This window comes from Lithobates pipiens, unplaced genomic scaffold (genome assembly GCF_037356315.1).
Source record: "Lithobates pipiens isolate NorthernLeopardFrog02 unplaced genomic scaffold, aLitPip1_a1.2 Scaffold_8, whole genome shotgun sequence".
NCBI lineage: Eukaryota > Metazoa > Chordata > Amphibia > Anura > Ranidae > Lithobates > Lithobates pipiens.
Window position 1 is genome coordinate 597235584 of NW_027507903.1, and position 19984 is coordinate 597255567.

The 19984-nt window shown below is 47.7% G+C and overlaps 1 protein-coding gene across 1 annotated transcript in view; it reads left to right on the forward strand.

Annotated features, from left to right (window-relative positions):
* Window positions 1–4704, forward strand: part of LOC143961258 (complement C3-like) — a 189214-nt gene extending 184510 nt beyond the window's left edge. Inside the window, exon 41 of the mRNA XM_077470491.1 lies at window positions 4340–4704. Coding sequence (XP_077326617.1) covers window positions 4340–4478 — 139 coding nt within the window. The 3' untranslated portion in view covers window positions 4479–4704. The remainder of the gene's footprint in view (window positions 1–4339) is intronic.
* Window positions 4705–19984: the final 15280 nt, after the last annotated feature.

A 19984-nucleotide genomic window follows, 5' to 3' on the forward strand; every position in this document is an offset into this window, starting at 1 on the left:
GGAAACTGGAGATCGATCTTATTCTTATCTTATTCTATGTCAGCACATAGAGGGGTCAGAGCAATAATAATATACCTAGACAAACACACGAGACACTGGGAAAGGGAAACCCAAAGAGCTAGCACTCTAAAGGGGAAGAGGTACAGTACAAGCAGTGGCGGCTGGTGAAGTTTTTGGATGGGGGGGCGCCAGACCCTGCCCATCATGACCCCGCCCACCATTTTGGCCCCTCCCACTTCTCATAAAACACGCCCCTTATGTAATCGGAAAAAAAATTTGACGTGGGTTCCCCCTCCGAGAGCATACCAGGCCCTTAGGTCTGGTATGGATTCCAAGGGGAACCCCCTACGCCGAAAAAACGGCGTGGGGTTCCCCCCCAGATCCACACCAGACCCTTATCCGAGCACGCTACCCGGCCGGCCAGGAAAGGGGGTGGGGACGAGCGGGCGCCCCCCCCCCCCTCCTGAGCCGTACCAGGCCGCGTGCCCTCAACATGGGGGGGTGCCTTGGGGGAGGGGGGGCGTGCGGCCCCCCCACCCCAAAGCACCTTGTCCCCATGTTGATGAGGACAAGGGCCTCTTCCCGACAACCCTGGCCGTTGGTTGTCGGGGTCTGCGGGCGGGGGGCTTATCGGAATCCGGGAGCCCCCTTTAATAAGGGGGCCCCCGGATACCGGCCCCCCACCCTATGTGAATGAGTATGGGGTACAATGTACCCCTACCCATTCACCTGTGAAAAAAAGTACAAAAAAAAAACACAACACAGGGTTAAAATATTTTATTGCACAGCTCCGGGGGTCTTCCGTCTTCGGGGGTCTTCTCGCCGGACTCCTCCGCTATCTTCTTGTAGCTCTTTTACTAGCGGAGGAGCCCGGCTTTCTTCCTCGCCGCCGGCCTCTTCTCCCGACTTCGGGGGTCTTGTCCCCCTCTTCGGTTCTTCTGCCGGGCCACCGCGCCTTCTTATAGCTCTTTTACAGGCGGTGGCCCGGTCTTCTGCCGCCGCCGCCGCCGCCGCCCGTTCTTCTTCTTCTTCTTCTTCTTCTTCTTCTTCTTTGATGACATCAACCCATGGGGTACATTGTACCCCATACTCATTCACATAGGGTGGGGGGCCGGTATCCGGGGGCCCCCTTATTAAAGGGGGCTCCCGGATTCCGATAAGCCCCCCGCCCGCAGACCCCGACAACCAACGGCCAGGGTTGTCGGGAAGAGGCCCTTGTCCTCATCAACATGGGGACAAGGTGCTTTGGGGTGGGGGGGCCGCACGCCCCCCCTCCCCCAAGGCACCCCCCCATGTTGAGGGCACGCGGCCTGGTACGGCTCAGGAGGGGGGGGGGGCGCCCGCTCGTCCCCACCCCCTTTCCTGGCCGGCCGGGTAGCGTGCTCGGATAAGGGTCTGGTGTGGATCTGGGGGGGAACCCCACGCCGTTTTTTCGGCGTAGGGGGTTCCCCTTGGAATCCATACCAGACCTAAGGGCCTGGTATGCTCTCGGAGGGGGAACCCACGTCAAATTTTTTTTCAGAAATTTGGCGTGAAGTTCCCCCTTCAGAGCTCATTCTCTGATTGGCCACGGCAAAAGTCGCCTGGCCTGGGGAAACCTTTCTGGCTGTGAAAGCTTTTTGCATTCATTCAGCTAAATGCACGAACATTCTCCACAAAGTAGAGGCTAGAAAGCCTTTATGCGGTGACTCACCTCTCACTGTCTGGCAGCTCCGCTCGGGCTAAGGAACGGAGCGGCCTACGTCACTTCCGGGTTTCGTGAAGCAGCCGAAAGCCGGAAGTGACTGCCTGTCTAAGAGTGACAATGCTCCCGCCCGTAGAATCACAGTGATTTTACGGGCGGAAGCTAGTCTGCGTTCTGCTGTGCGCCGCAAGGCGGGTTTTTAACCCGCAAATGAAGCGCCATGAATGCAATCTTGTGATTGCATGGACGTGGCGCTTCTCATAGTGCACTGTGACCGGCGCCACAGTACACTATGTTAAATTGTTAAATGACATTTTTTTTTTTTTTTTTTAAATGTCTTAAAGGGCCCGTTTTTTTTTTTTACTTTTTTTTTAACTTTTTTTTTTTTTTTTTTTTTACTTTTTTTTTTTTTTACACCTAGGGAGAGGGGGGGCGGCGCCCGGGCGCCCCCTATGGGCGGGCCGCCACTGAGTACAAGTGAACCTGTTCTCCATTTCTTATATTACCTCTTATAGTGACACTAAACTCTGCTATAAAAATCAAAAATTCCAATAAAGAATGTATTCTTTACTCAGAAAAGTCCCTTTTTCAGCCTCCTCCAAATTTCCAGATTCAGACTTCCTGTTAGAGCAGGGGGCCTCAACCCTTTTAGACAGGGGGACAGTTCACGGCCCCTCAGGTTGGGGGGCCAGAGTATAATTTAAAAAAAATATGGACGGATTCCTGTGTACACATCTTATTTGTAGTAAAAAAAAACAGGGAAAAACCAATACAATATTTAAAATAAAGAACAATTTTAATCAGCATAAACTTATTTAGTATTTCACAGAGTCCCCTCATCACAGATTCCCCCCCCCCCCCATCACAGAATTATATCCATCATAGACTCCTCTTCATCACAGACTCCGTCCATCACAGAGCCCCCATCATAGACTCATCTCCAACACAGAGCAACACAGAGCCCCCATCACAGGCTCCACTCCATCACAGGCTCCACTCCATCACAGGCTCCACTCCATCACAGACTACCCCCATCAAATAGCACCCCCATCACAGACTACCCCCATCAAATAGCCCCCCCATCACAGACTCACTCACCTCCAATCAAAGATCCCCTCCATCACATACTCCCCCCATCATAAAGCCCCCCCCCAATTACAGATCCCCCATCACAGTACCCCCCCAGTCACAAAGCCTCCCATCACAAAGCCCCCATAACAGATCCCCCCATTACAGAGCCCCCCCACATCAATAAGCCTCCACATCATATATCCTCCAATCATAGATCCACCCATAACAAAGCCCCCCATAACTGATCCCCCATCACAGAGCCCTCCAGTGGTATTACACTGCCCCTTCCCTGAGATCACAGCTCTCCCCCTCCCCTCTTCTACCTTAGACACACAAGATGGAAGCATTGCAGGTCCGGACAAAGGGCGGGACTTTTCAAGTGAAAGGCAGGTGATTGATTGCTGGGACCGCCCCGCTACCTAGTAACCAATCACACGCTTCTTAACTACAAAAGTCCCGTCCTTTGTCTGGACCTGTCTTGTTTCTCTTCTTGTGTGATTAAGGTAGCAGAGGGGAGGGGGAGTGCTGCGATCTCATGGATGGAGCAGTCCACGGGCTGGGTAAATCAGCCTGGTGAGCCACATCCAGCCCGCGGGCCGTAGTTTGAGGACCTCTGTGTTAGAGGTTTGCTACGTTCATTCTCCATGGTTCCACTCTATGTAGATTCATAGCCTCCTGCTCTTCCTTGCTCCAGAGATGGACTATTGACTATGGGCAGGGCTGGATTAAGACCATCATGGGCCTGATTAAGCACCCACTTGCGGTGCGAAACATGTAAGCCTCGCCTTGTCCTGTTCCTCTGGGATCGATGTGATCGTTTGTGACTATTTGGATTTTATCTGACTTCAATAAAGGTGTCAGCAATTTTTGGGCTCTTTCCATCATGGGCCTGGTGCTGAGGATTTTGGATTGTCGTTTTTATTGTTAATAAATAAAACTAAACACAAATAATTTTTTATTAAAACAAATTAAGTATTTTAAACAAACTGCTCATTCACACTGTATGTTCAAGAGAACCCGTGTGAATGAGCCCAAATTTTCCTTATACTTTATTTTTTATTTTTTTAATAAGACCCAGGTCTGTCCAAACCTTCATTTGTGTAATCTGTCCATTAGACAAGTCTTCATAGATTTCTTCAGGGATATTGTTGATAAATATTTCTGTCCCGAATGGAGAAGCTTTAGGCTCTGTCACATATTAAGAGTGGAGAAGGGGGGCACAATTCTGGATCCTTGCCCTGGGCTTTGGACAACCCTGTCCCAGTACTGTCTGATGGGGACACTCATTGCACAGACATGGTCCTCTGTTGTCACCCTCAAAAAACCCTCCCTGAGAAGTGCCAGGCAACCATCAATGGAGTGCATATAGATAAGAAGTGTAAGGGGCTGCAGGTCATCCAAAGCATTTAGATGCAACAAAGGGTAAAAACAAAGGTGAAAACAAATATTTTTATTTAATAAACAGCAATTGTACATCATACACAGTGCTTTAGTCAGCTATCTATTATGCGGTCGGGGTATGCATTTAACTTTAAGAACATAGATTTTCCCGTCGTTGAGCTTTAAGTGATGTTTGTCTTCTAGGAAGTCCTACGTGATCAACGGTGGGACCTGGTTTGAGATCATCCCCACCAAGAGGGAATGTGCCACCACCAAGCAACAGATCTGTGAGGAGATCTACAATTTTATGGAGCACCTGTCACTGCTGGGCTGTAGTAACTGATCATCCGGTGACACCAAGAATCACCATTATTCTTCTGTCCTCTGAATAAATGACACCTGGATGTCTTTTACCTGTCTGAAGTCAACGTTCACTAGAAATGGTACCTGCCTGGATGCTTTTCACCTGTCTAAGGTCTCCATTCACTGTAAATAAATGGTACCTGGATGGTTTTCACCTGTTTAAGGTCTCAAGTCACTATAAATAAATGACACCTGTATGTTTTTCACCTGTGTGAGGTCTACGTTCACTGTCTCCCATACATGCCGACAAGGTTCACTTATACTTCATGTTTCATCTCAATTTTCAGTGTCTCTGCTCCCTATTTTTATAGCTAACTTCCGGCCTTCTCTTCAGTCTTGCACAGCTGTACAGGTTCCTTTCCTGCACTGAAATCACTCACTCTGATTTCACTGCACACTGCGAACTTCTCACAATGTGCATTAGAAGCTGCAGAAAGTCAGATATAGCCTGCCTCATTTCCTGGCTGGAGGCATCATCTAGCTGTTTTCCACCCACCAAGACACTCCCTGGTCCACCCATTTCATTCATTGAATTTCAGCTCTTTCAATCAACAAGCATGACATATCTGCATTACCTTGGGGGGCTGCACAGGGGCGTAGATAAGGAGGGGGATATAGGGGGTCCAAACCCCTATAGAGCATCCTGGCTGGTGGCCGCTTTAGGGCACTAGAGTTGCATAGTCTGGTCACTCTCTTGTGTCCTGAGTTTATTGCCACACAAGTGGGAATTAACCACTTTCAGACCGGACCATTTTGCTGGCTTAAGACCACTTTTTGCGATTTCGGCTCTGCATTGCTTTAACTGACAATTGCGTGGTCGTGCGACGTGGCTCCCAAGACAAAATTGACGTCCTTTTTTTCCCACAAATAGAGCTTTCTTTTGCTGGTATTTGATCACCCCTGCAGTTTTTATTTTTTGCGCTATAAACAAAAATAGAGCGACAATTTTGAAATTTTTTAATTTTTGCTATAATAAATATCCCCCAAAAATATATAAAAAAACATTTTTTTCCCTCAGTTTAGGCCGATACGTATTCTTCTACATATTTTTGGTTAAAAAAATCGCAATAAGCGATTATTGATTGGTTTGCGCAAGTTATAGCGTTTACAAAATAGGGGATAGTTTTATTAATAAAAATGCCATATTTTTTTTTTTTTACTAGTAATGGGGGGCGATCAGCGATTTTTATTGTAAATGCGACATTATGGCAGACACATCGGCCATTTTTGACACATTTTTGGGACCATTGTCATTTATATAGCAATCAGTGCTATACAAATGCAGTGATTCCTGTGTAAATAACACTGGCAGTGAAGGGGTTAACCAGGGGTGGCAGTGTAGGGGTTAAGTGTTACTAGGAGTGTGTTACTAACTGTGGGGGCTGGGCTTTGTGTTAGTGAACACTGATCTCTGCTCCAATCACATGGAGCAGAGATTAGCTTCACTTGTTGCTAGGATGAATGGGGAGATACTGTTTAGAACGGCATCTCCCCGTTCAGCCACCCCGTGAGATGATCGTGGGTATCCCTGCGGCGATTGAGTCCGCGAGACCCGCGACCGGACTCACGGGGGTCCCGACCAGCACGCGAGCGCGCCGCCGGTGGCACGCATGTGATGGCAGGGCGGCATATAAAAATGGACGTACCTGTACGCCAATATGCCTGCCAGTGCCATTCTGCGTACATCGGCGTGCGCCAGTCGGGAAGTGGTTAAAGTAGATCTAATCATAGTTACTAAAATTTTCCAACTTTAAACCTACAGCTTTTTGTTGATATAATAGCTGGTAATTCTGGACTTAAAGTCCTTGTTATAGGCTGACAACTGTCTCCCAACTGTGCTCCTGCATTGTCACCCTGTCACATGGAAGAGGCCTATATGGGCTGTGCTGGTGCACATTGCACAGGCCTAGTCCAGCCATCGTGAAGCTGGTGCAGTACAATGATATGCAGACATCACTGGAGAGCAGCACTGAGATGGAAAAAAAAATAATAAAAGGAAAAATAGAATGTTATATAAAAAAAAGGAATGTTCAATTTAATTGTGAAAATAAGGAATGAAGATTTTACAGGGAGAATATTTGAAGAAGATGAACTTTCACAATACATGAACACTAGTACCTAAATAATAAAATAATAACAATAATAAAAATAACAAAAAAATAATAATAAAGATTTTACAAGGAGAACATTTGAAGAAGAATAAGAAGAAATAAAAAATTTACAGGGAGAATATTCGAAGAAGATGAACTTACGCGTTACATCTCCCTGCTCCCATTTGCCTCCAAGCCTATCGAATGCCTTGTCCATGACCGAATGAGTTGCTACCTCACGGACAACAACCTTCTCGACCCCCTACAGTCTGGCTTCCATCCACAACATTCCACTGAAATTTCCCTACTAAAACTCACCAATGACCTACTAACTGCTAAAGCCAATGGCCATTACTCCATACTCATACTATTAGCCCTTGTACACATGGTCGGAGAATCTGTCGGAATGTGTCCTATCAGACCGTGTTGTCGCATAATCCGACTGTGTGTGGTATGCATCGGACTGATTCCGTCGGAATATCCGTCGGACCCAATTTTCCAACTTGTTGGAAATATTTTCCGACCAACTGGGCCGATCGGACATACTCCGATCATGTGTAGTGAATTTTGAACGGACCAAGTGCCACGCATGCTCAGATCAAATTCCTACATCAAAGCTATTGGCTACTAGACTGAACGTAGTCCCATCGTAACGAAATTACGTCATCACGTTCTGAAAGATCGGATTTTTCGGCAACTTAGTCCGACCGTGTGTATGCAACAGTTTCGGACAAGATCCGACGGACAGAATCCGACGGACAAAATCCGACGGATTTGGTTGTCGCAATGTCCGACCGTGTGTACAAGGGCTTAGACCTCTCTGCTGCCTTCAACAGTTGACCACCTGCTCCTCCTCAGCAAACTACACTCCCTTGGCCTCTGTGATTCTGCTTTATCCTGGTTCTCCTCCAACCTTTCAGTCTCACAACTCCATCTCCTCCGCTCCTCTTCCTCTCTCTGTTGGGGTACCCCAAGCCTCCGTCCTTGGGCCTCTCCTATTCTCACTCTATACCTCTTCCCTGGCCAGTTGATAACCTCCCATGGCTTCCAATACCACCTCTAAGCCAATGACACCCAGATTTATCTCTCCACTCCTCAACTCACCCCCTTGATCTCCTCCTCTCAAACTTACTGAATGACATATCGGTATGGATGTCACACCACTTTCTCAAACTCAATCTTTTTTTAAAACTGAGCTTGTTATGTTTGTTCCTCCGGCCCTCTGCCCCCCCTCCCCCCCCCCATGACTTTACCATTAAGATCAACAGCACAACCATTGGTCCATGCCAGGGTGCTGAGTGTAATCCTTGACTCTGACCTCTCCTTCAGCCCCCACATCCAATCACTGGCTAAATCCTGCCGCCTTAACCTCTGCAACATCTCCAGAATTCGAATCTTCCCGACTAATGACACCACAAAGCAACTTATTCACTCCTTGATTATTTCTCGCCTTGACTACTGCAACTCTCTCCTTAATGGCCTACCCTTACGCAGGCTATCCCCCCTTCAGTCTATTATGAATGCTGCTGCTAGACTAATACACCTCACTAATCGATCCGTGAGGCCGCGTACACACGCGCGGACTGTTCGCCCAACTTTGTCCGTCCAACAGTTTCGGCAAACAGTCCGCTCAAACTTAGCATGGACGGACATGGCCACACACGACGAACGAACAGTTTGCTGAAACCGTGCGCGATGACGTGAACGGCACGTACGACGGGACGAAAAATACGACGTCCTATACACTGCATTATAGCTTTCGGCGTGAAAATCCTTTCTGAGCATGCGCGCAACTTTGTTTGACGAACAAGCCTACACACGAGCGGACTGTTCGCTGAAACAAGGTTTCAGCGGACAGTTTTACGGAATTTCCGAAAAACCTTGTCCGTCAAACTGTCCGCTGAAACTGTCCGCTGAAAGCCCACACACGAGCGGACTGTCCGCCCAAACACTGTTCAGCGGACAAAGTTGGGCGAACAGTCCGCGCGTGTGTACGCGGCCTGACTGCTGCCCCTCTCTGCCAATCCCTTCCCTGGCTTCCCCTACCCCACCGTGTAAAATTCAAAATCCTAACCATAACATACAAAGCCATCCACAACATCGCCCCCAGCTACATCACCAACCTGATCACCAACCTCATCTGCAGATATCACCCACATCATCCCCTCCGCTCCTCCCAGGACCTCCTGTTCTCTAGCTCCCTTGTTACCTCCTCTCATGCTTGCCTTCAGGACTTCTCCCAAGCCTCTCCCATCCTCTGGAACTCCATGCCCTGGTATATGCGATCAGCCCCTAACCTGCCCACCTTTAAGAGATCCCTGAAAATTCACTTATTCAGGGAAGCCTATCCCACACCCACCTAACTGTCCCCGAGCCACCCCCATCAAATCCTTCCTGGCATCTATTACCTTTTGTACCACCACCCCATAGCTTTAGAATGTAAGCTCTATGAGTAGTGCCCTTCTGTCCCTTCTGTATTGAACTGTACTGTAATTGTGCTGTCCCCCCCCCCCCTACATTGTAAAGCGCTGCACAAACTGTTAGCACTATATAAATCGTGTATAATAATAATAATATAATACATTAACACTAGTACCTAAATAATAATAATAATAATAATAATAAAGTATTTACAGGGAGAACATTTGAAGAAGAAAAACTTACAGGTTACAGGAACACTATTACCTAAATAATAAAACTAATAATACAAAAATAATAATAATAAAAATAATACTAATAATAAAAAAATATATATATATTTTACAGGGAGAATATTTGAAGAAGATGAATTTACAGGTTACAGGAGAACAATATTACCAGTGGTGGCCAGTGCTTAATATATTGGGGGGGGGGGGGGGGAGAGGCGTCGAACTAACACTAAACCCATTTAAAGACTAAATCTGTTCTGACACTTGTTGTTTACAAGTAAAAATCCAGTATTTTCTGATAGAAAATCACTCAGAAGCCCCAAAAATTATATATATTTTTTTAGCAGAGACCCCAGGGAATAAAATAGCGGTTGTTGCAATATTTTATGTGACGCGGTATTTGTGCAGAGGTCTTTCAAACGCAAGGTAGCCCTTTTTTTTTCGGTCGACCTCTAGAGAGCACTGACATTAGCAGCGTGACATACAGCAATGACACCTGCACCGTGATAGAGTGATCTGACACCAGCACCGTGATAGAGAGCACTGACATCAGCAGCGTGACATACAGCAATGACACCTGCACCGTGATAGAGTGATCTGACACCAGGACCGTGATTTACAGCACTGACACCTGCACCGTAAGCAGCCCCAGGAGGAAGTCAGCATAGCACAGGGATGGTAGGAGCCTCTCATAATAAGCAGCCCCAGGAGGAAGTCAGCATAGCACAGGGATGGTGGAAGCCCCTCATAATGAGCATAGCACAGGGATGGTGGGAGCCCCTCATAATGAGCATAGCACAGGGATGGTGGGAGCCCCTCATAATATGCACAGCAGAGGTACAGCCCCAGGAGGAAGTCAGCACAGGGATGGTGGGAGCCCCTCATAATATGCACAGCAGAGGTACAGCCCCAGGAGGAAGTCAGCACAGGGATGGTGGGAGCCCCTCATAATATGCACAGCAGAGGTACAGCCCCAGGAGGAAGTCAGCACAGGGATGGTGGGAGCCCCTCATAATAAGCAGCCCCAGGAGGATGTCAGCATAGCACAGGGATGGTGGGAGCCCCTCATAATAAGCAGCCCCAGGAGAAATATGACACCGCTCAACCTCTTCAAACAGGAGGGTACGGGCATATAGTACGGTGTGCTTTTTTTGTACAAGGAAGTGAGCCAAATGAAGAAAGAAGGTCTGTGTGCTTGATTAACCACTTAAGGACCACCACATGCCAATGTACGTCATAACAACGGCATGTACAGGCACAAGCACGCACATGTACGTGCTTGCCTTCCAGCGGGTGGGGGGTCCGATCGGACCCCCTCCCGCTGGATGCGGTGGTCCGTTTTGCTTCAAGAACAATCCTGGATGAGGGGATGGCCGTTGGCCGATGGCCACCCCCTCTCGATCGCTCCTGGCGAATGAGAAGCTTCCTCCCACTGTGTATAGTAAACACAGGCAGGGAGGAAGTGATGTCATTCTCCTCGGGGCGGTCTTTTTGACCGGACTATGAGGAGAAGTGAAAGTAAGTGTGCACCAACACTACACTAACATGTAGGCACACACAGGCACACAAACCCCCCCCTGATCACCCCCCCGATGTCCCCCCGCCCCCCCCCCCCCAGTCACAGTGTCACTGATTGCAGTGATCATTTATTTACTGATCACTGCATTCAGTGTCAGTTGTGACAGTAAAAACTGTCAGGGCAGTTAGTGTTAGGTCCAGAGTAGCCCCCTACCACCCCCCAATAAAGGTTTAACCCCCTGATTTCCCCTAGACTTAACCCTTTCACCTCCTTTTGCCAGTGTCACTAAGCAATCATTTTTCTGATCGCTGCATTAGTGTCGCTAGGTAGCTAGTTATTTTTTTAGGTTCACCGCCAGGTTTTTATAGCGCTAGGTACCCCCATATACTACCCAATAATGGTTTTAACCCCCTGATTGCCCCTAGTTAACCCTTTCACCCCCTTTTGCCAGTGTCACTAAGCAATCATTTTTCTGATCGCTGCATTAGTGTCACTAGTGTCGCTAGGTAGCTAGTTATTTTTTTAGGTTCACCGCCAGGTTTTTATAGCGCTAGGTACCCCCATATACTACCCAATAATGGTTTTAACCCCCTGATTGCCCCTAGTTAACCCTTTCACCAGCGATCACAGTATAAGTGTCACTGGTGACGCTGGTTAGCCAGTTAGTTATTTAGGTTCCCCGTCAGGTTTTTTTTATAGCGCCAGGGACCCCCATATACTACCTAATAAAAATTTGAACCCCCTGATTGCCCCTAGTTAACCCTTTCACCAGTGATCACCGTATAAGTGTTACGGGTGACTCTGGTTAGTTTGCTTTTTATAGCATCAGGGCACCCAACATTTATTACCCAATAAAGGTTTAACCCCCTGATCACCCGGCGGGTGATATCAATTAGGTTTTAGGGTCAGGGTCCGCGTCGCCTCAGGCAGTGCTAGGTTAGTGCTAGTACCGCTAACACCCACGTGCAAAGCATAAACCTCCCGTAGTGGTATAGAATCTGAACAGATCAATATCTGATCTGATCAGATCTATACTAGCGTCCCCAGCAGTTTAGGGTTCCAAAAAAAAAACGCATTGTTAGCAGGATCAGCCCAGATACCTGCTAGCACCTGCGTTTTGCCCCTCTGCCCAGCCCACCCAAGTGCAGTATCGATCGATCACTGTCATTTACAAAACACTAAACACATAACTGCAGCGATTGCAGAGTCAGGCCTGATCCCTGCGATCGCTAACAGTTTTTTTTGGTAGCGTTTTATATTTAAATCCGGAAGGCAGTGCTTGGTTTTTGGGGTCCCGTACGTGGCTAGGCTCCGAAAAAGTCCCCCACATGTGGTATCCCTGTACTCGGGAGAAGCAGCAGAATTTATTTGGTGTGTAATTTGACTTATGCCCATAGCATGTGTGAGCAATATATCATTTAGTGACAACTTTGTGCAAAAAAAAAAAAAATTTGTAATATTCCCGCAACTTGTGGCAAAATATAAAATATTCCATGGACTCAACACACCTCTCAGTAAATAGCTTGGGGTGTCTACTTTCCAAAATGGGGTCATTTTGGGGGGTTTTGTGCTATTTTGGCATTTTATGGCCTTCAAAACTGTGATAGGTAGTGAGGAGTGAAATCAAAAATTTGCACCCTAAAGCCGCATACACATGGGCTGACTGTATGGCCTACTTAGTCCGTCAGACAATCCGACGGACAGTCCGTCCTACTTTCGAATGAACGGACTTGACCACACACGGATGCAAAACAGTCCGTCGAAAGTTTGCGCGATGACGTGTACAGCACGTACGACGGGACTAGAAATAGGAAGTCCAATACACAGCAATGCAACCTTTCGCCGTGTAAATCCTTTCTGAGCATGCGCCATACTTAGTCCGTCGAACTAGCCTACTCACGAGCGGATTGTCCGCTGAAACCAAAGTACGACGGACAATATTAGGGAAATTCCAAAATACTTAGTCCGCCAGACTGCACGCTGAAAAAGTCAGTTGAAGCCCACACACGAGCGGACTGTCCGCTGAAATGTGTTTCGACGGACTAAGTTGGCCAGAAATCCTGAAGGCAGTGATTGGTTTTCGGGGTGCCGTACGCAGCTAGACTCCCAAAAAGTCCCACATATGTGGTATCCTCGTACTCAGGAGAAGCAGCAGAATATATTTTGGGGTGCAATTCCACATATAACTATGGCATGTGTGAGCAATAATGGGATTTTTATATACAGCTTACCTGTAAAATCCTTTTCTTGAGAGTACATCACAGGACACAGGAGCTTCATTACATAGTGGGTTATATAGGCACCTCTGGTGATTGGACACTGGTTGACCCTAATTAACCACTTCAATACAGGGCACTTTCGCCCCCTTCCTTCCCAGCCCAATTTTCAGCTTTCAGCGCTCTAGCGCTTTCAGTGACAATTGCGCAGTCATGCTACACTGTACCCAAATGAAATTTTTATCATTTTGTTCGCACAAATAGAGCTTTATTTTGGTGGTATTTATTCACGACTCCGTTTTTTATTTTTTGCGATATAAGCGCAAAAAAGCGGAAATTTGGAAAAAAAAACAATATTTTCTTTTTTCTATTTTAAAAGAAATCCAATAAAATCTAATTTTGTCATAAATTTAAGCCAAAATGTATTCTGCTACATGTTTTTGGTAAAAAAAATTCCGTTAAGTGTATGATAATTGGTTTGTGTGATCACGGACAAATGTACGCAAATGATCATGTACATATGTGTGCAGGTGATCACGTACATATGTGAGCAGATAATCATTGGGACATGTGATTTTAGTGGGACATATGTGGGGGACATGTTTTTATTATTAGTGACATGTGTTTTTATTATTTGGGGACATGTATGTTTTGGGGACATGTGTGGGGACATTGTGTTTATACTGTGTGGTGTGTTTACTGTGTGGTGATTTGTGTGTACACTAGACTAGTGATCAGTGAGTAAAAAGCTGTAAAAAACAGCTCATACTCACTGATCATCAGCCGGCTGCAGCGATCTGCTCTCCTCTCCTCAGCGATGACTTCTGTGTGAGGAGAGGAGAAGCCGATTGCCTAGCAACCGGCTGTTTGTTTACATCACATGACGGCTGTGATTGGACACGGCCGTCATGTGATCAGGAGGGCCAATCACAGAGCCCTCCTGCCGATCTGAGATGCGCCGTGTCCGGGTGACACGGGCGCATCGGTATCGCGCCGCTGCGCGATACCGTTCCTGAACGTCCTATCAGGAGTAGACGGCTACCACCCGGCCGTATATGTGCATTGGCCGGGTGGGAAGTGGTTAAGGAGAATTCCTCCCCTATATAACCCCTCCCATCTGGGAGGCACCTCAGTTTTGTAGCAAAGCAATAATAAACCACGTAAAACCCAAGAGGGGCGGGAGCCCTGTGTCCCGTGATGTACTCTCAAGAAAAGGATTTTACAGGTAAGCTGTATATAAAAATCCCATTTTCTTGATCATACATCACGGGACACAGGAGCTTCATTACATAGTGGGATGTCCCATAGCAATGCTCAGATTGAGGGGAGGGAGACACAGATCATAAGTATAGACTGCCAGGGACCGGAGGACCTAAACTGCAGCCTGCAGTACACTGCGCCCGAAGGCGATATCCTCTTGCCCTCTGAAATCCACCTGATAGAATCTGGTGAATGTGTGGACTGATGACCAAGTTGCAGCCTTACAGATCTGAGCCAGGGAGGCCTGGTGATGCACTGCCCAAGAAGCACTAACAGCCCTAGTAGAGTGCGCTTTCACCTGAAAAGGAGGAATCTTCCCCTTTAAACCATAGGCCTGAGAAATAATTTGTCTAATCCACCTTGAGAGAGTGGATTTTGACACCGCCTGGCCCTTCCTAGGGCCTTCCGGCAAAATAAATAAGCAATCAGTTTTTGCTTGAAGATAAATACTGATTGTTCTAACCACATCCAAAGTGTGTGTGCAAAGATTCTTCTTCTGTGGACTGAGGGTCCGGAAAAAAGGATGGTAGGATTACATCCTGATTCAAATGGAAACCCGAAAACCACCTTAGGTAGAAAGGACCTGTTGGGACGCATGACTACCCGGTCCTTATGAATAATTAGATATGGCTCCTTGCTGGAAAGAGCTGCCAGCTCTGATACTCTTCTAGCCGTAGATATGGCTACCAAGAAGACCAATTTTTTAGTCAGGAGAACTAATGAAGCCAGATGCAAAGGTTCAAATGGTTGCCCCTGCAAAGCCGAGAGAACCAAATTCAGATCCCAAGGGCATACCGGAGGTTTAACTGGCGGCCTTGTCCGCATGGCCCCCTGGATAAAAGCCCGTACCAGGGAATGCGATGCAAGTGGCTTTTCAAAAAACACTGACAGGGTCGAAATCTGCACCTTGATAGTGCTTATGGCCAAATTCATTTCTAGGCCTGACTGGAGAAAGGCCAAGATTCTGTTAATGACATACTTTCTAGGATGCCATTTCCTGAGTTCACACCAGGAAACATATGTCCTCCAGATTTTGTAATAAATAAGCCTGGAGGCCGGCTTTCTGGCATTGACCAGAGTAGAAAGGACTGGCCCCAAAAGGCCACGGTCTCTCAGAATGTGGGTCTCAGCAGCCAAACCGTCAAATTCAGACTGCGTAAAGCAGGATGGTAGATTGGACCCTGTGAGAGCAGATCTGGCCGGAGAGGGAGGATCCATGGCCTGCCTACTGCAAACTTCATGATTTCCGCGTACCATGGTCGCCTGGGCCAAGCCGAGGCCACCAAAAGGACCGACTTTGTCTCCCTCTTGACTCTTCCCAGGAACCGCGACAGAAGCGGGCTCGGGGGGAAGGCATAAATCAGATTGTACTGATCCCAGGGAACTGTCAGAGCATCTGACCCCTGAGCAAGTGTATCTCTTGTCCTTGACACAAACTTGTCCAGTTTCCTGTTGAACCTGGATGCAAACAGATCTACGTCCGGAGTACCCCACCTGTGACATATGTTCCGAAACACGTCGGGGTGCAGAGCCCATTCTCCTGGGCACAACTGCTGGCGGCTCAGAAAATCCGCCTGCCAATTTTCCACTCCTGGAATGAAGACTGCAGAAAGACACGGAACATGCTTTTCTGCCCAGACAAGTATGCGATTCACCTCTTTTTGGGCCACCAGACTCCTGGTACCACCCTGGTGATTGATATAAGCCACTGCTGTGGCATTGTCGGACTGAACCCGAACCGGGAGACCTCGCAGTCTGTAAGACCACTTTATGAGGGCCATGTAAACTGCCCGGATCTCCAAGATATTTATGGGCAGTAGTTTCTCGGTCGCAGACCATTTCCCCTGTGAGCACGTCTCCTCCCACACTGCTCCCCAGCCTGTCAGGCTGGCATCTGTTGTGATAATCTTCCATGGAAGAGGAAGAAAAGTTTTGCCCTTCAGCAAATTCTTGGTTTGCAACCACCAGACGAGACTCATAGACGCATAGGAAGATCCAAGGATTGGGGCTTCCTGTTCCAAGCCGCAAGGATGCATCTTTGCAGAGGCCTTGAGTGGAACTGGGCGAATGGGACGGCCTCGAAGGAGGCGACCATTTTCCCTAACAGTCTCATGCACAACCGAATGGGGGAAGATCTTCTGCCCAGAATTAGGCGCACCAGATCCCCAATGGCCAAGGCCTTTAGCCTTGGAAGAAACACCTTGCCCTGAGCGGTGTCGATGATCATGCCCAGGTATTCCAACCTGGTGGCCGGCTGTAGGGACGACTTTTCTAGGTTTATGTGACCAACCACCATAGACACTGGTGAAAAAACTGAGGTGCCTCCCGGATGGGAGGGGTTATATAGGGGAGGAATTCTCCTTAATTAGGGTCAACCAGTGTCCAATCACCAGAGGTGCCTATATAACCCACTATGTAATGAAGCTCCTGTGTCCCGTGATGTATGATCAAGAAATATCATTTAGTGACAACTTTTTGTAAACTTTTTTTTTTTTTTGTGTCATTATTCAATCACTTGGGACAACAAAAAATAATATTCAATGGGCTCAACATTCCCCTCAGCAATTTCCTTGGGGTGTCTACTTTCCAAAATGGGGTCATTTGTGGGGGGTTTGTACTGCCCTGCCAGTTTAGCACCTCAAGAAATGAGATAGGCAGTCGTAAATTAAAAGCTGTGTAAATTCCAGAAAATGTACTCTAGTTTGTAGATGCTATAACTTTTGCGCAAACCAATAAATATACGCTTATTGACATTTTTTTTACTAAAGACATGTGGCTGAATAAATTTTGCCCTAAATGTATGACTAAAATTGACTTTATTCGATTTTTCTTATAACAAAAAGTAGAAAATATATTTTTTTCTCCAAATTTTTGGTCTTTTTCCATTTATATCGCAAAAAATAAAAATCGCAGAGGCAATCAAATACCATCAAAAGAAATCTCTATTTGTGGGAAGAAAAGGACGCAAATTTCCTTTGGGTACAACATTGCATGACCGCGCAATTACCAGTTAAAGCAGTGCAGTGCGAAATTGTAAAAAGACCTCTGGTCCTTAGGCTGAAAATGTATCCGGGGCTGAAGTGGTTAAAAAAATCGTTTATAGACATATACATGGTCTACTGGTCACATGTGTTGAATTCCTCCGAGATCCATTCCTCATTCATTTTTAGGAATGTGAGGTAGTTAACACTGTCGTGAGCTGGGCGAGTATGCTTATCGGTCACGATCCCCCCTGCTGCGCTGAACATCCTTTCGGACAGGACACTAGACGAGGGGCAAGCCAATAGTTCCATTGCAAATTGGGCAAGCTCTGGCCAGAGATCAAGCCTGCCCACCCAGTAGTCCAGGGGTTCATCATTCCTCAGAGCGTCCACATCGGCCGTTAACCCGATGTAGTCGGACACCTGTCGGTCTAGGCGTTCCCTGATGCTGGATCCGGATGACACCTGTCGATGGGTCGGCTGAAAGAATGACCTCATATCAGAAGTCACCAACACATCTTCAAACCGGCCTCTTCTTGCAGGTGCTGTTGGATTGGTACCCACAACTCCTTCTCTGGGAGTGGGAATTGCTCCTCTGCCAGCGCACGCAAAAGCAGAATGCAGCATTTCTCGAAGTAAGGCCTGGAAGTGCTCCATTCTGACAGCCCTCTGTGACGGCGGTAACATTTCCGCCATTTTGTGTTTATACCGGGGGTCTAAGTACGTTGCCACCCAGTACTGGTCCTTGACCCTTATGCTTTTTATACGGGGGTCCCTGTTAAAACACTGGAGCATGAAGGCCCCCATTTGCACTAAACTGGAAGCGGTGTAGTGGCCTGGCTCCTGCTCATCATCCAGGATAATGTCATCCTCCTCGTTCTCCTCTCCCCATCCACACACAACAACAGGGATCCCAGAAAGGTTTAAAGCATGCTCTTCTTGCTCCTCCTCATCCGCCCCGGCACCATCCTCCTCTGACTCCTCTTCAGACTCCTGTTGTTGACTTGTCTCAGATAGAGTGGCCCCCCTGGGAATTCATCCAGCATTGCGACTTCCTCATCTTCCCGCTCCTGCTCCTCCACAGCTTGATCAATGACACGACGCAATGCACGCTCCATAAAGAAGGCATAAGGTACCATGTCACTGATGGCGCCATGGCTGCCACTGACCAGTTTGGTGATCTCCTCAAATGGCCGCAGAAGTCTGCATGCGTCGCGCATGAGCAGCCACTGGCGAGGTGAAAAAAAACCCAGCTCCCCAGAACCTGTTCTGCCGCAGAGTTCATACAGGTAGACATTAACTGCACGTTTTTGCTTGAGCAGCCTATCAAGCATATAGAAGGTTGAGTTCCATCGTGTCGGGCAATCGCAAATAAGTCGTCTGACAGGCAGATTGTGTCGCCGCTGAATGTCAGCAAGGCGAGCCATGGCCATGTAAGATCTTCTGAAATGGGCCGAGATTTTCCTTGCCTGCCGCAAGATGTCCTGAACCCCAGGGTATTTGACAACGAATCGCTGCACGACCAAGTTTAAGACGTGTGCCATGCATAGCACGTGCGTAATTTTGCCCTGTTTCAATGCGCTAAGCAGATTGGCACCATTGTCACACACCACTTTACCAACTGTCAAATTGAGAGGTGTTAGCCACTGATCTGCCTGTGAACGAAAAGCTGAAAGGAGTGCCGGGCCAGTGTGGCTTCTTAAGGCGGTCCTCCCTAGGTGAGTGTTGGGCTTACCGCGACTAATGCGTTGACTGCAAAGATTGCAGATGGCAACACTATTGTCAGCAGCGGACACGTTAAAAAAAGCCCACACTGCGGAGCCATGTGCCGGTGTCCTGGGAGCGCCAGATGTGACTGTACATGGTCGATGACTCGCTCCTGATACATTAGCAGTCTGCTTTGTCCCTCCTGTGCAATGTAAGTTATTCCTGCTTCTCCTCCCTATCTGATGGTCCATATCTCCCTCTGAAATCCCCTCCTCTTCCTCTCTTGTGGGCACCCACGTGACATCACTAGACACGTCATCATCAACGTCACCTTCCCCACCGCTATAATTAGAGATCTCGGAGTAGGCAGCAACACCAGTGACCAACCTCCTCCTTGGGCTGATCTGGGTACTGTCGTCAGACTGCTAAGTGGCGGTTGTTGCTACCTCCTCTTCCTGATCCAATACCAAGAGTGGCTGCGTATCAGAAATGTCTTGATATGGATCGGAAAATAATTCCTGTGACGCAAGCGGAAGGTATGTGGTGGTGGTGGTGGTGTTGTTGTTGGTGGTAGTGTCTTTGGGGGTGCACATAGCAGAGAGTGAAAAAGAGGGTGCAGATCGAGAGGATGAGGAGGGTGCAGAAGAGTAAGGCTGAGTGAGCCACTCAACCAATTCTGGTGCTTCCTTTGACGTAATAGCACGCACCTTCTGCAGTTTCCCACTTTGGCTCAAGCCTGTTGCTCCTGCCCTACCCCTACCACCCCTGCGGAAGGGCCTGCCTCTTCCTCTGCCTGCCATTTTTTAAATGACCCTGTGACAAAACTCTCAGTCTCTATACTGATAAAGGACTGCTGCAGAATAGGGCAGCAGTCAGCAGTAGTGCACCTTAACCCTATATATTATGGACCTATACCAGTCCTTAATGATTAGCAGACTGTACCTCACTCAACCCTATATACTCTAGTACACTATAACTTACCAGTCCTTAGAAGGACCTTTGTGCAACTAGTAGGTTGTGATTAGCAGACTGTACCTCAGTCCCTATACTCATAAAGGACTACTG